This window comes from Raphanus sativus, chromosome 5 (assembly GCF_000801105.2).
Source record: "Raphanus sativus cultivar WK10039 chromosome 5, ASM80110v3, whole genome shotgun sequence".
Taxonomy (NCBI): Eukaryota; Viridiplantae; Streptophyta; class Magnoliopsida; order Brassicales; family Brassicaceae; genus Raphanus; species Raphanus sativus.
Genome location: NC_079515.1, coordinates 1,254,413 through 1,268,833, shown reverse-complemented (window position 1 = coordinate 1,268,833; position 14,421 = coordinate 1,254,413). Strand labels below are relative to the sequence as shown.

Sequence of the window (14,421 nt, the reverse complement as noted above, 5' to 3'; positions counted from 1 at the left end):
AATGTTATTAAAGAAAGGGGTATTTTTAGTAAAAAAGCCAATAGGATCCTGCTTTAATAGTATAGATTAGAGCAAGTCCATTAATGACTTCTTCTTAAGTATCTCATTAATTAAGAAAAAGAAAAAAATAGAAAATTAAAGAAAGTAGAAGTGAAAAGATTTCTGCATAGACTCTGCAAAAAACTCTTGCACTAATTAATAGGACATGTTGTTTGTGTGACAAAAAAAATTAATAGGACATGTGTCATGTTTTTATTGAATTAAGCATTTATAAGTAAATAAATTTTAATTAAAAGCACAAATTGTATTATACTATATTAATATTTTTATGCTAAGAACTTAGTTTTAATCACTGTTTAGGAAACAATATTTTAAATTTGGGAAAGGAGCCCATGTAAAATATCAAGAAGGCCAGAGCGTTAGAGTTTAAATAATCCATGCACATACTTACGTCGTTTGAAGTAACACGTTTGAAAAAGGTTCGATTTGAGTTGATTGGAATACACGAATTTGAAACCTGAGCAAACTAAAAATAATATAATCGATTCGTAAAATGTCAAACTTAAAAAATATTGCGGCCAAAATTATTTCTCTCAGACTCTAAATTTGACCCCACAAATGTTGAGAACTTCAAAAACTGACCCCATGTCCGAGAAATAAAACACTCTACTCCACTTGCATGATCTTGAGAACAGAGGAACCATCGATGTACTGCACCAACACAATCGAATCTCCACCCTTACAGATCCCCTTCTCCTTTGCAAACTCGATCGCAAACTTAGTCGCCTCCTCTGCCGAACCACTGCTTGCCACCACCGGAACGATCCCACGGTAAATCAAGCCACGTTTCGCCACAGACTCACAGCACCTCGACTCTCCATCATCCGAGACAGTCACCGAAAGAATCGGAACGCTAGGCCTGTGTTTCGCCACAAGCGCCGCCGTGTATCCCCCCTTGGTGAGCACCACAATCGCCTTGGCGCTCTGCTTCATCGCCTTGGACACCGCAGAAGCTGCCAAGTCCTCGACCGTGGATAAAGGCAACGGAGCAGCTTCTTGAATCTTCTTGTGCACGGAGTCGTAGTCGAGCGTGTCCTCCGCCACCTTACAGATCCTCGCCATGATATTCACGGCGGCTTCGGGGTGGGCTCCCGCCGCGGTCTCCCCGCTGAGCATGACGCAGTCCGTGCCGTCTAGGACGGCGTTGGCCACGTCTGTGGCCTCGGCTCTTGTCGGAAGAGGAGATTTGATCATAGACTCGAGCATCTGCGTTGCTGTCACGACTGGTTTCCCGGCAGCGTTGGCTCTCTCGATCATCATCTTCTGAGCTTGGAATATCCTCTCGATCGGAATCTCCATCCCTAGGTCGCCTCTAGCCACCATGAACGCATCAGAGTTTTTAAGAATGTCGTCGAAGTTCTTCACTCCTTCTTGATTCTCAACCTGTCAAGACATTATTACATCACCACGTAAGTATTAAAACTAATAAAAACATGTGTGTTATTGACCAAATAGAAAAATAAAAAATATGGATGTTTCAGAAAAAATTAATATACCTTTGACATAAGCATGATTCGCTTTGCGTGATCACCAAGCAAGTTCCTGACTTGGTCTAGGTCAGATCCTTTACGGACAAAGGAAAGAGCAATGATATCGATCTTGTTTGGAACTCCCCACTTGAGAATATCTTCTTGATCTTTCTCTGTGAGCGTCGGGAGATCAACTACAACTCCTGGGAGGTTAACGTTCTTTTTCTCTCCTAGGGTTGCTGAGTTCTCGCAAAGGCAACGGACTAGACCGTTAACCTTGTCGCACGACAAGACGGTCAGACAGATTGTGCCGTCGGAACAGAGAATCCTGCCCCCTGATTTGAGATCCTCTGCGAGTTTCTTGTAGCTCATCGAGATTGTGTTTGAATCTCCTTGCAAAGTGTAATCAGTTGAGATTGTGATCTCTTGACCATGAGTTAGCTGAATTGGTTTGCCGCCTCCTTTGAGAAATCCGGTTCGAATCTCAGGACCCTAAAAGAAACAAATTAAACCGAGTTAAATTAAAATCCATAAATCGAATATTATTATTATTAGGTCGCAGAAAAGTTAGTGAATTAGGTTACCTTCGTGTCAAGCATGACGGCACAGAGAATACCAGTGTTCTTCATGGCGGTTCTGAGGTTATCGAGAGTTCCTTGGTGGTACTCGTGAGTACCATGTGAGAAGTTGAAACGGGCTACGTTCATACCAGCTTTGAGAAGCTTCTCAATCATCTCAACAGATCTGGACTGTGGTCCAAGAGTACACACGATCTTGGTCTTCTTGAGTGTTCCATTAGTTCTTCCATCAAGTATCTTCTCCATTGTCAAAGAACTTTTTTAATAAAACACTAAATTTAAGAGTTTTGAGAATGTAAGATTAATAAATTGTGAAATAATATGATTTGTGATTAGAGCCTTGCATTATGTTTGTTTATATAGGAATCCGTTTAGAACTTGGAGAGAAATAGTTTCCTTTTTCACATCAGGAAAAGGAAAATATGAAAAAAAAACAATTTCCATTTATGTATGGTGTAATTTTGGTAATAACGTGCAACGTTAAATCAAAACTGAAGAGAAAGGAAAATCATTTATTGAATTCTTGTGTTTCAAGTAAGGACAATTATACAAAAAAAAAAGTTGTCTACATATAAAAAGTAAAACTTCATGGTTTTGGAAATAAGAATTTTCTATTTTGCTTTCAAAAGGAAACTGTCGTTCTGTACATTTAATGATGTTCTTGTATCTCAAGAATGAAAATATTAAACCGTCAATAAGAGTAAACTTAGATAAATCAGGGGAAAACTCGAGAACCTACTATTAAGCATTTTTATTAAATACGCACAATAAATCAGTAAATCTCATAGACTAGTACAGTTTCTAAGTTCGCAGCAATAAATTTCTGTCAATTTCTTGCGAGGCAAACATATATGTCATTAAGATATTAATTATATATTGAAAGAAGTATTTTATTTTTGGAAACACCATGTAACTAGGAATGAATTTGTGTAGCTATAGAAGAAACTCGTCTTACCATGGAGAAGCTATCCCTGATGAACGGAACCAGAGTTGATTCATTACGATTCATTAGTTTTCTGCGAAAAAAAATCTCAGTAACCAATAAAATTTCTGTGATAAGCTGAAATAAATACCAGGTTTTTCGTAAAAGGATCAGCACGGTGATGCCAGCTGGTTGTGATGTTATGTTCTGAATCCGCCATTTTGTCCGACACAAAGCACATTCCTCAGATCATCTGCGGCTTAGTCTAGTTTCATTTTATATACATCCAAATCACTAACTGTCACGTTTTCAATGCCGTTCCTTTACATACCGGTCCGGTCCAGCCGTTAGTGAGCATTATCCAGTCAGGTTCTTTTGTTAATATTTAACTAACCCAACATTCAGGTGAAACCTGATCCGATGCCAAAGTTTATAACACACAATTTGCGAAAAGCTCAAAGTCTTTGCTTAACCAGATTATCTTCGGAATCTTTCTTTTCCAGAGAGCTAAAATAAATAAGGTAAACGAAGTAATCGTACAAAAGAGATTATATACTAGTATTCTAGTAAATAAATAGTATTAGTAACTACAAAATTCGAAAGCTTGCAGCCAGAGATTCAAACTTGAAGGTTAAGACCACGAGGGATGTTAAAATATGTTTATTTAAATGTAGTGGTTAAAAATTCAATTTGGATGAAAAATGAATGCATGCGGTTAATGAGAGAGGTTCAGTGCAGTGATTTATGAACTTGATACAATATGTCACGATGAACAAACATTGCAATAACGAAAAAAAATTGAGATAAAGCCTAATCTTCTTCTAGTCAGTGATGTTAACAAGTAATGGAACAAGACTAGCTATAAGTGGCAAGAAAACGAACCTAGAATAACTATTCTCTTTTCGTTTTCTATTTTTTATTACTATAGGGTTAAGATGAATAACAAAGATTCTTGACTTGAGAGTGCGACTCACCTTTATAACCTTTTTTTCTTCGGAGTTTCTGATTCTCATTCTGCAGAATCTCAGCAAGAGAACCCACTTTCTATTTTCTTTAATTTATTTATTTTGTTTTCATAAGCAAAAGAATATAGTTCCGTGGGTATTTATTTATTTTCCAGGCGAATGTAGCCCACGTGTACAAGTATGCTCCCTACGCGAGAGCTTCAAAGCATCAATAAGAATAAAGTTTAGTCGTAAACTAGAACAAGAATCTATTTAAATGAACGTACAAGGAAGAACATTTAGTCTCTATCACCCACTCTCCCTCTCTCTTTCTGTTCACTCTATACAATGCCTTTTCAAATGGGTAAAAGAGAGTGTATAACTATCAACAAGAATTATCTCAAAAAAAAACTATTAACAAGAATTGTCTACAAAATCTTAAAACCTTTCATGAGCAAAACCTTGCTGTGAACTCAAAAAGTATGACCTGCAGTGAATAAAAGTGAATATCAAGAATATCGTTTTACATGCATTTTCTGAAAGTCTTGGTTGGATTAGGAACTAATTCACTTTATAACCTTTTACAAAAAGAACTGTAATTAAACAGAAATTTAGGTAAAAAGAAAAAGAAATCACAATATGAGAGGAGAGAGTTTGATGAGATTCATTCAAGTAGACTTTTAGAGACTTGCAACTCACAACATGAAAAGCATATTCTCACCCACATGGGGATCAACTATTTTGGTAATATGCTCAAATGCTTTTTACTGAAGGTTATGATAGGTTCTTCCTTCCCCCAAAAACCGAATAAAGTGTATTGAGTAATCACAACCATGAGATATCGCCTATAAAGTTTGGTTCGGTATAAAATAAATGCAAAGATATCATTCCAAGGAACATAATATTTGTTTTTTCGACCTTTTCCCTTATGAATAATATAGACCATATCAAAGCACTCATTTAGCTAATGTGGGACTCAAAACTGGATATATTCTTAATTGCAGATAGAGTAGTAGTAGCCTACACAACTTTAACATTTGTCAATCACAATCTCTATTTATCTTTTTCTATGGCCTTATTCTGTTGAAGATGCAAAGTCTTGGTGGTAATATATATGCACGCATAAACTTTTTGAAAACTCAAGACGGCTAAAAATCATTGTTAGTTGAGGGAAAGTATAGAGCAAATAAGAAAAAAGCCAAGAAATAGAAATAGATATGTTCACTTCTAAAATATGTATGAACATATTAATGCAAGCAAACACACATGCACCGGAGAGAATGTTGTAGTTATTAGATCAGACTAGACATGTAAAAATACAAACATAATAATACACAGGCATGGAGGGGCCAAATGGTTTGTGCTAATCAAAGAATGCTAAGAAAATGGGACCCTCCAGTAATTTTTATACTCTATGGAGAGAATATGGTACTAAACTTGTTGAAGGAGACAATATGAAAATATTCCTTATCATCTTTTAAAGCAAAACAAATTTTCCAACTAAAACTTTCATTTGTTTGCTATCTTAAACAAATGATTCTTTACTGGACTGAGTAAAAAAAAAGAGTATTTAACATTAGCCAGATAAGCCCTTTTAACATCAGTAACATGTGACTAAAAGTCCTGATAAAATCATTAGACTCATCATAATGTACCTAGAGAAAGAAAATGACTCTATGAACAAGGAACAAAAACAATCCAGACGAATGAAAAGCATTGAGAATATTCTGAGAGAGAGAGGTTAGAGCTGTGACTATGAAAATATCAAGGAATAAGAAAATAGTCGATTCCACAGCCCAAGTAAAATAAAAGTTAGGGAAAAAAATAGGGAATAAGATACTTCCCTCTGCCAGAATGGCTAGAGAATGCGCATATGATGCATTAATTGTGGATCAATTCTGGTATCTAATTGGGGTTGAAAAGTTGTAGTCCATAGGAATCAATCAATACATGAAAGAAAGAAAAAATCATCTAGAAACAAAAGCATAATTAACACTTCAAACGATAAGGACACAACTAACAAAGCATCGATTGGACCAGTTATTCATATTCCATAACCTTAATCATCGTTTCTCTAATTTGCCCTCCTTTCTCTCCATTCAACTTCTTCCTATATAAAGCAAAGTTGCACCAAAGCAACCTGATAAAATATAAAGAACAAGTAAGACTTTGCAATATAAACATCTTCCTTAGTTGTTGGAGTTTACACCCATTGGAAATTCCGAGAGAAGAGTTCAGATCGTGTCAGGTAAAAAAAACGTGAATCATGACAAAATCATTGTTTAATGCAATCTCCAGGTGGTGATAACTAAACTTGCATTTGACCTTTTTGTGTAGAGACTTTATGTATTACCAAAACCAGCACCAAGGAAAGAGCATCCTCTCTTCTTCAAGAATGCACTTAGCTTCTGAAAGGCATCCATTCCTTAGAGGAGGGAACAGTCCAGGAGATTCTGGTCTCATCCTTTCAACCGATGCAAAGCCACGCTTAAAATGGACTCCTGATCTTCATGAGAGATTCATCGAAGCAGTTAATCAGCTTGGTGGAGCAGACAGTGAGTTATATCATAAACAAGATTATTAATTCTTTAATTTGGCTATAGCTAGCAGGCTTTAAGATATAAATATTGTTTGGTTAACTTGTTGCAGAAGCAACTCCTAAAACAATCATGAAAGTCATGGGTATTCCAGGGCTTACCTTATACCATCTCAAAAGTCATCTTCAGGTTAGTCATCAACACTTGATACATACATATATATGCTTGGTTCATATTTTTTTTTTGGATTCACAAGAGTTGTTAACTTTATGAAATTTGGCTACCAGAAATACAGGCTGAGCAAGAATCTCAACGGACAAGCTAACAGCGGCTTAAACAAAATAGGTAAAATTTTAATTTTATTAATTAATGATATGAACAGACAGAAGATTAACATATACAAACTTTAGATCGTCAATTAAAGATCCAAACCTAACATTACTCTTATAGGTATGATGACCATGATGGAAGAAAAGAGCCCTTCTGATGCAGACGAAATTCAAAGTGAGAGTTTAAGCATTGGACCACAGCCAAACAAGTACGCAATACTAAACGTTTTGTCTATATTTGCTTCTAAATTATTAGTTTGATCACTAAGTGACTTTAATGCATCTGCAACCAGGAACTCACCTATAGGTGAAGCACTGCAAATGCAAATAGAGGTCCAAAGAAGACTTCATGAGCAACTTGAGGTATCATTATTCATACAACACTTTTTACCTCCATTCTAAAACATTAAGATTCCTTGCAATCCAAGAAACACCTAGAAATAGCTGTTAAGTGTTTGTTGGAGTTTGCTTTTCTCATATTCATACCAAGTGAACATCATGATTGTGTAGGATAAGTTCCTAGCGTCTACAAAGATAAAAGCATTTCAGTTTTTTAAAATCGTATTTAAAACTGAGTCAGGTACAGCGACATTTGCAGCTCAGGATAGAGGCTCAAGGGAAGTACTTGCAATCAGTTCTGGAGAAGGCACAAGAGACTCTTGGAAGACAGAACCTGAGTCCAGCTGGGATCGAAGCTGCCAAAGTTCAGCTCTCGGAGTTAGTATCCAAAGTATCAGCAGAGTACCCAAACACTAGCTTCCAGCTCGAACCAAAAGAGTTTCAAAACCTATGCACACAAACAACTTATCCACCTGATTGTTCCCTCCAAAGTTGCTTGACCTCAAGCGAGGGAGCTCAGAAAAACCCTAAAATGCTAGAGAACAACAGGTTAGGGCTAAGAACATATATTGGTGACTCAACATCCGAGCAGAAAGAGGTTATGGAAGAACCATTGTTCCAAAGGATGGAGCTCACGTGGACGGAAGGTCTGAGAGGGAATCCATATCTTTCAACGTCAATGGTTAGTGGCGCTGAACAAAGAATCTCATATTCGGAGAGGAGTCCAGCTACACTGACAATGGGAGTAGGAATGCACGGACACAGAGGTCATCAACAAGGAAACGTAAATGAGTATAAAGAAGAAAGATTCACTGATAAGAGTGAGGAACATAAGCTTGAAACTCAAAGCACAAAGACAGAGCTAGATCTCAACACACATGTCGAGAACTACTGTACAACGCGGCCGAAACAGTTCGACTTGAATGGTTTTAGCTGGAACTGAAAAGGATTTAACCAAAGGGTTAAAGATACATCTTGAATCAAGATTCTTGAGGAAAATGTACCACGCTATTCATTGTTATTAGCTCATATATATACAGAGAAGTGTCTTAACTTCAATATAGACATTCAAGAATCATAAACTCTTATCTTCATGAATACGATCCAACCGGATTTATACTGGTAAAGCGTCACAAGATAGAAACTAAACCGTATCAAAACCGGTGCAAACTTTAATAATACTGTCATTTAACTAGAAATGTAAACCGCTTTGGCTCGTGATTAAAGTAACTGAAATCACAAACCGGTATGGTCAGTGAACTTGTTCACAACCTCTTGTTCCATTTCCATAAGCTGGTGGCAGAAAGCTTCAACGTCTTTCACCTCTTCTTCAAACTGGAACCTGAACTCTCTCCACTGATACTCATCTCCAGCTTCTTCCTCACTCGGTACCTTCCCGAGTAAGTCGAATCCTTTCGTATCCACAGATACCATGTAAGCATCCTAATCGCCAAGAAAAGAAACAGTAAACAACCGATATTAGAGAGATCCAAGAACAGCAGCAAATATAAACTTTTTACCCTTGCGTTGATGTCGAGATAGTATAAACAGAAAAGAATCAAAGCCCGTCTTCTAGATTCGTCCTTATTGATTCCATCCACAATGTTTGTAGACCAAGCCCCTGTGAATTGAATGAAATCCAATGCAGATAACTTAAGAGGAAGCAAACAATCCATATTTTGAAATCAATAGTCTCTAGTTAATTACCTAATGGATCTGCTTTTGAGAGCTCCAAGACCTTCATGTCTATTTCTCTATTAGCACCATTTGCGTCGATAAACATACATGAGCTAAGAAGGAAACAAGATAAAGATAAATTCATCATCTTTTGCAATCATAAGACATCTTTAGTGATCGGTTCTACCTCTCAAAGACAATTACACGAAGCAAGATTCAATAAACAGAGAGACTACTATCTTTCATTAAAACCTACTACTCTAACCATAAACATAATGTGTTTTGTTACCTGGGAACAAACTTGTAGATAACGTATTTTTCATTGCCACCATCAACAAGGTCTTTAAGACTCTCGCACCGGGAGGCATACATGTGATCGGAAGAGCTCAAGATACTGCGTACCGAATATGGGGAGTCGCTAATGGCTCTCATCTCTGATTGTATAGCTTCCTCCACATATTTATTCACCGCCTCAATCTTTATATCAAGAAGACACAAGAATTTGATGAATAAAGAAAGGTTTCAAGTCTTTGAATTGGAAGTATCCATAGATGAAGTCTTACCCTTTTCTCCTTGACAGGGATGATTTCTCCGGTAAGAGCAACCCGGTTTGGAACCTGCAAAGATAAAAGATTCAAGAAGCTGTAACGCAAAGAAGACAGTGAATGGTGAGAAAAATGGACACACACACAACAAACCTTTCCTACTGATTTCAACAAAGCGGCAAGGGGACCAGGATAGGGATGAGCAACGGAAAAAGATCCACGTTCATCAAACATTATGTTCTGTCAGAAAAGAAGGAGAATTATGAATTTCAAACACATGTTAAACCCTGCCACGTATTAACCATGATGGGAACTTTATGTAACAGTTAAAAGAAGGAAAGCTTACGACATTGTGGGGTTCAGATTCAGGAACCCAGAGATAAGGCTTTCCTCGTCTCATCACGTACTTAACCTTTGAAGTATGTATTATACTGAACATCCAAAAAATACAATTTTAGCAGAAACCCATGATCGATGTTGAATAAAAAGATGCTGAAACTAAGTTGAATGGTGAGAATAAGTAGGAAAGGACCTAGCTTTATCTTCGGGTTTGATGGTGTTTAGATACCCCTTCCAGTTCGAAACGATTATAGTCTGCACAATCAGGGAGAAGAGATCAGCAGCAGATTTTGGATATACAAAGCAATAGAGAGAGGTGAGGGGAACTGACTTTGCATTTCTCCGCTAGTGTAGAGAGATTCGCCTTGCTTCCTTTCATTCCGCGCTCACTAACTGTTCGACGGAATGCCTCTTTGATCGATCGCCTCTGCAATCACCGTGTTAGCGGTTTTGTTAGAACGTCTCCATGGGCTTATTAATGCTTGTAAGAAATGCTTGTAAGAAACCCCATTTAAGGCCCATAAATGTAGGCCCAAAACTATTGAATAATTATTATGACGCGATATTCATTCAACACAGTACTATTTCGTTTGACAAATAATAAAAAAGTCAAAAGTCAGCATGATCGGTCTCTCTCTCCGTATGCTAATTTTTCATGTCTAACTGCTTATCTAGTGGCTGTTTTTATTTTGATTAAAAGTTCTTTTTTGACTGATTATTTTGACTATAAGTTTATTTAAAATCATATACTAACATCTCTCACAATTTACAGTACAATTGTGTCATTTATGCATGAAGATATGCTTTCATTGACCAACCGTAACTAGTTTATGCTTCAATTAATAGGTGTGTTTCTTCATTGTTTTATAATAATGGGCTACTAAATCAAGAATCTCTATCGTCATGCCTAATATTTGGATGTTTCTGGTATTTAATTGAAGTTTTAATTTGCATACATCATCGGGATTTCTTCTCGTAAGTTCATTTTGTACATACTCGACGACTGTGAAAATTAGAATATAAACATTTTCTCCTCTAATCACCACGTTAGCCAATATATACACCAAATCTGGTATATAAGACTTGTATTATTATTTTTATGTTAATATTTTTGTACATTTATAATATAATGTTTTGGAGTTTCGTCGACGCAGCTAACCAAATTTGAAGCCACTTGTCTTTTTCTTCTTATTATGTCATAATCAAAACCAAAAAGAAGTGGGTGCCAATGATTCACGAAACCAAATCAAAGTAAAATTGAAACCTCTTCAACACATGTTTGCTGAGTATAAATTTCAGTTCCCATCTTTGTGTTTGGTCTGATTATGGCTTTGATGCTGACGACATTCTCATAGTAACTCTCAGCACTAAATATTATCTTATGCGAATATTTCTTTTTGCCATTTGGTTATATCTAACATCCATTAAAAGAGATTATAGTATTTGTTCATGTCGACTGAATGGACCTAACTAAAACGATACGATTCGTAAAACACATAATCACGATAGCGATTTTAACCTGCCATTTTAATACTTCTCTAGTCCAGCGTGTGAACCTGCAAGTTAATTACGTATATTTTTTTGTTTGATGTGATGGTTTATTATTATTTTTATGGTCGGTTGTTTGTTTCAAAGGCCGGTTTTTGACCCTGTTCCTTTCTTCTTCCTTCTATAGAGTCTCTCTTACCTATTCTATTTGATATCTTCTTCTATTCTATTCCCCGAGTCAGATCTCTCTATCAGCTTACACTATATTTTATTCAATCATTACAACAAAACAGAAGCCCACACGAAGTCTTATTTATTTCTCATACTTTCCCCCCATTATCATCACACGGAAACAAATAGAAACCCAGCAGATTCTTCTTTTCTGAGGATTAAAAAAAATGTATCATCGAGAGAAACAGAGTCCCATTACTAGCTCTGCCGTTTTTTTAATCATTATCTCCACCGTCTACTTATCATCCGGAGGCGTCTCTGCTTTGGGAGTAAACTGGGGAACAATGGCGAGTCATCAGCTTCCACCAAAGACGGTGGTGCGGATGCTTGTAGACAACAACATTAAAAAAGTGAAGCTGTTCGATGCTGACACGGAGACTATGGGAGCTCTCGCAGGTTCAGGCGTTGAAGTAATGGTGGCTATCCCAAATGATCTGCTCAGAGCGATGGGAACCTATCAAAGAGCTAAAGATTGGGTCCAACGAAACGTCTCTAGGTTCAACTTCAACGACGGCGTTAAGATCAAGTAAGTTTTGTTCATTTGAAAATTTTACTATTATGTGATTGTTTTGAAGTTTAACGTTTAACAAAAAGGGTAAAATGATGAAAAGAGATGTTGACAATAATAATAGATTAATTTTTGATAAAAATAAAATACATAATAATAACAATAATGGATTAGACAAGCTCCAATCCTTTACACGTTGGTTTTGAGTGTTGACTAGTTGGATAATCAAAAATATCTTTTTCTCTTCTACGTGTCTGTAAAATGCCATTATTGGTCGATTATTTATTAGTGAATGATTTGAAATGATCTCTATTATATTAGTTGCTAACCTGGTATTGTCTAATATATATAACATAGATATCTTACTATTGAACATATAAATTTAAAGTTAAAAGAACTCAGTATAATATGCATGCTTATATGCAACTGAATAATTGAGTTTGGTTTATGCATTCGTGAAGCGGTCATCTGTATATCCCTATATATTTTCATTTTATTCAAATATGCATGGACGAGACCGTCATGTGTGTAATGTATTTATTGCACATGGTCAAAACTTTTTTCTGGAAAAAAACAGTCTGCCCATCTTTCTTTTTGAGTTCCTTTTTCTTTTTGTCACTGACTTTTTGAGTTCCTCTTTTTTTGCAAAAGATGCAAACCTTGCAAATACACCATGTACAAGATCACATGTACATTTCATTGTGCCAACGTTAAGAAAGACCTGCTTTCAGAAAACAAAACTTTAAAAAGACCTATACCAGAATAAATATTTATTTACCACAAATATTATGTAGTTACCGAAATGAAACTTAAGAAAGCATTTTCTTGGTGGTTTAGAAAATTAGAAATTATGGTCTACAATTATGTGTAAAACAGTATTTTTAAAGTTACATAAATAAAAGTTATCTATATTTTTATATTTTGATATATTTGCAGATATGTTGCGGTAGGGAACGAGCCATTCTTGACGTCATACAACGGATCATTCATAAACCTAACGTATCCAGCACTCGTCAACATCCAAACCGCTTTAAACGAAGCCGGAATCGGAGACTACATCAAAGCCACCGTTCCTCTAAACGCCGACGTTTACAACTCTCCCCCGGACAACCAAGTCCCATCCGCGGGAAGATTCCGTTCCGACATCCTCCAAGAAATGACAGACATCGTCAACTTCCTCGCACAGAACAAAGCTCCTTTCACCGTCAACATCTATCCTTTCTTGAGTCTCTACCTAAGCAGCGACTTCCCTTTGGAGTACGCCTTCTTCGACGGCCAAAACACCGTTAACGATAACGGCGTTATCTACACAAACGTCTTCGACGCTAGTTTCGACACTCTTTTAGCGTCTTTAAACGCGTTGAACCACGGTGATATGGAGGTGATCGTTGGAGAAGTTGGTTGGCCTACGGATGGAGATAAGAACGCAAACGTTGCAAACGCGGAACGGTTTTATTCCGGTTTGCTTCCCCGGTTAGCTAACAATATTGGTACACCCATGCGTAAAGGTTATATAGAGGTTTATCTTTTCGGATTTATCGATGAAGATGCTAAAAGCGTTGCACCGGGCAACTTCGAACGTCACTGGGGGATATTCAAGTACGATGGACAACCGAAATTCCCGGTTGATTTACAAGGACAAGGTCAGAAGAAGTTCTTGACCGGAGCTCAAAACGTTCAGTACTTGCTAAATCAGTGGTGTATGTTTAATCCGAACGGTCGTGGTAATATCAGTAGGCTTGGTGATAACATAAACTACGCGTGTTCGCTCTCGGATTGTACTGCTTTGGGTTATGGGTCGTCATGTGGCAATCTTGATGCTAATGGAAACGCTTCTTACGCGTTTAATATGTATTTCCAAGTGCAAAACCAAGAAGCTCAAGCGTGTGATTTCGAAGGGCTTGCAACGATCGTTACGCGGAATATTTCTCAAGGACAATGCGTTTTTCCGATTCAGATTGGAAAGCCATCGTCTGGACATTATGATTATAGTTACAGTTTTAGGTTCTGTTTGGTGATGAGTGGCTTGATGTTTCTTCTCATGACAGAATGAGATTATACAGATGTCTATGTTGTTGTGTATGACTGATTCTTTGTTCATCAATCATCTGATGTCTTATTCCATTGGATAAAATACAAAATAATACACTGTTTTTTTTGTTTGACTTTTGGCTAATAAACCAACTTTGACATTCATCAGTCTTTTTTAATCAAGGATTAGAGAGTTAACCTTGCATGATTAACTAAAAGATCCCTTTCCATGAGTTGACCAAATTAAGTCCTTTCCGTTTCATTCTGCAAGTTGCATTTTAAACCTTTGTGTGATCTTTATCATCCACTCCTCCATCTGCAGTCTAATGGCTTCAACTTCACTAAAAAAATACATTCTAGATAGAGTCCTCTTCACGCTTTTTGGTACAATGCTATTCATGGCCTATAGTAATTTCAAATTACG

The 14,421-nt window shown here is 36.8% G+C and overlaps 4 protein-coding genes across 6 annotated transcripts; 2 read left to right on the top strand and 2 right to left on the bottom strand.

The window, feature by feature from the left end:
• Nucleotides 1-518: 518 nt before the first annotated feature.
• On the bottom strand, nucleotides 519-3,543 carry LOC108859783 (probable pyruvate kinase, cytosolic isozyme). The gene is made up of 5 exons (XM_057011189.1): nucleotides 3,181-3,543; nucleotides 3,063-3,123; nucleotides 2,114-2,344; nucleotides 1,557-2,021; nucleotides 519-1,443 (listed from the first exon to the last, which is right to left on the bottom strand). The coding sequence occupies exons 2-5, from the start codon at nucleotides 3,114-3,116 to the stop codon at nucleotides 667-669; spliced, it is 1,527 nt and encodes a 508-aa protein (XP_056867169.1). The 5' UTR covers nucleotides 3,117-3,123; nucleotides 3,181-3,543; the 3' UTR covers nucleotides 519-666.
• A 2,529-nt stretch (nucleotides 3,544-6,072) lies between these two features.
• LOC108805367 (myb-related protein 2) lies at nucleotides 6,073-8,237 on the top strand. 3 transcript variants are annotated; one of them, XM_018577390.2, is made up of 7 exons: nucleotides 6,073-6,221; nucleotides 6,311-6,528; nucleotides 6,623-6,699; nucleotides 6,798-6,855; nucleotides 6,961-7,048; nucleotides 7,133-7,202; nucleotides 7,438-8,237. In XM_018577390.2, exons 2-7 carry the CDS (start codon nucleotides 6,318-6,320, stop codon nucleotides 8,119-8,121), a joined length of 1,188 nt encoding a protein of 395 aa, XP_018432892.1. In that variant the 5' UTR covers nucleotides 6,073-6,221; nucleotides 6,311-6,317; the 3' UTR covers nucleotides 8,122-8,237. The 3 variants fall into 3 exon arrangements, with proteins under 3 accessions (XP_018432892.1, XP_018432891.1, XP_056842413.1); XM_018577389.2 differs by having other exon boundaries at nucleotides 7,426-8,237; XM_056986433.1 differs by having other exon boundaries at nucleotides 6,080-6,221; nucleotides 6,313-6,528; nucleotides 7,420-8,237.
• A 14-nt stretch (nucleotides 8,238-8,251) lies between these two features.
• LOC108805368 (uncharacterized) lies at nucleotides 8,252-10,227 on the bottom strand. Its single transcript, XM_018577391.2, has 9 exons — nucleotides 10,071-10,227; nucleotides 9,933-9,994; nucleotides 9,747-9,831; nucleotides 9,554-9,640; nucleotides 9,419-9,472; nucleotides 9,145-9,332; nucleotides 8,886-8,968; nucleotides 8,699-8,799; nucleotides 8,252-8,621 (listed from the first exon to the last, which is right to left on the bottom strand). Exons 1-9 carry the CDS (start codon nucleotides 10,116-10,118, stop codon nucleotides 8,415-8,417), a joined length of 915 nt encoding a protein of 304 aa, XP_018432893.1. The 5' UTR covers nucleotides 10,119-10,227; the 3' UTR covers nucleotides 8,252-8,414.
• A 1,176-nt stretch (nucleotides 10,228-11,403) lies between these two features.
• On the top strand, nucleotides 11,404-14,131 carry LOC108863525 (glucan endo-1,3-beta-glucosidase 8). Its single transcript, XM_018637979.2, has 2 exons — nucleotides 11,404-11,984; nucleotides 12,903-14,131. The coding sequence occupies exons 1-2, from the start codon at nucleotides 11,626-11,628 to the stop codon at nucleotides 14,017-14,019; spliced, it is 1,476 nt and encodes a 491-aa protein (XP_018493481.1). The 5' UTR covers nucleotides 11,404-11,625; the 3' UTR covers nucleotides 14,020-14,131.
• Nucleotides 14,132-14,421: the final 290 nt, after the last annotated feature.

Coding starts and splice junctions, on each gene's coding strand:
- LOC108805367 (XM_056986433.1), top strand. CDS start 6,318: ATGTATTACCAAAACCAGCACCAAGGAAAGAGCATCCTCTCTTCTTCA. Junction 6,700..6,797: donor ATCTCAAAAGTCATCTTCAG/GTTAGTCATCAA, acceptor TTTGGCTACCAG/AAATACAGGCTGAGCAAGAA. Junction 6,856..6,960: donor CAGCGGCTTAAACAAAATAG/GTAAAATTTTAA, acceptor TTACTCTTATAG/GTATGATGACCATGATGGAA.
- LOC108805368 (XM_018577391.2), bottom strand. CDS start 10,118: ATGAAAGGAAGCAAGGCGAATCTCTCTACACTAGCGGAGAAATGCAAA. Junction 9,832..9,932: donor AAACCCGAAGATAAAGCTAG/GTCCTTTCCTAC, acceptor TTGGATGTTCAG/TATAATACATACTTCAAAGG. Junction 8,969..9,144: donor ATCTACAAGTTTGTTCCCAG/GTAACAAAACAC, acceptor TTTCCTTCTTAG/CTCATGTATGTTTATCGACG.
- LOC108863525 (XM_018637979.2), top strand. CDS start 11,626: ATGTATCATCGAGAGAAACAGAGTCCCATTACTAGCTCTGCCGTTTTT. Junction 11,985..12,902: donor AACGACGGCGTTAAGATCAA/GTAAGTTTTGTT, acceptor ATATATTTGCAG/ATATGTTGCGGTAGGGAACG.
- LOC108859783 (XM_057011189.1), bottom strand. CDS start 3,116: ATGAATCGTAATGAATCAACTCTGGTTCCGTTCATCAGGGATAGCTTC. Junction 2,022..2,113: donor CCGTCATGCTTGACACGAAG/GTAACCTAATTC, acceptor TGTTTCTTTTAG/GGTCCTGAGATTCGAACCGG. Junction 1,444..1,556: donor GAATCATGCTTATGTCAAAG/GTATATTAATTT, acceptor ATGTCTTGACAG/GTTGAGAATCAAGAAGGAGT.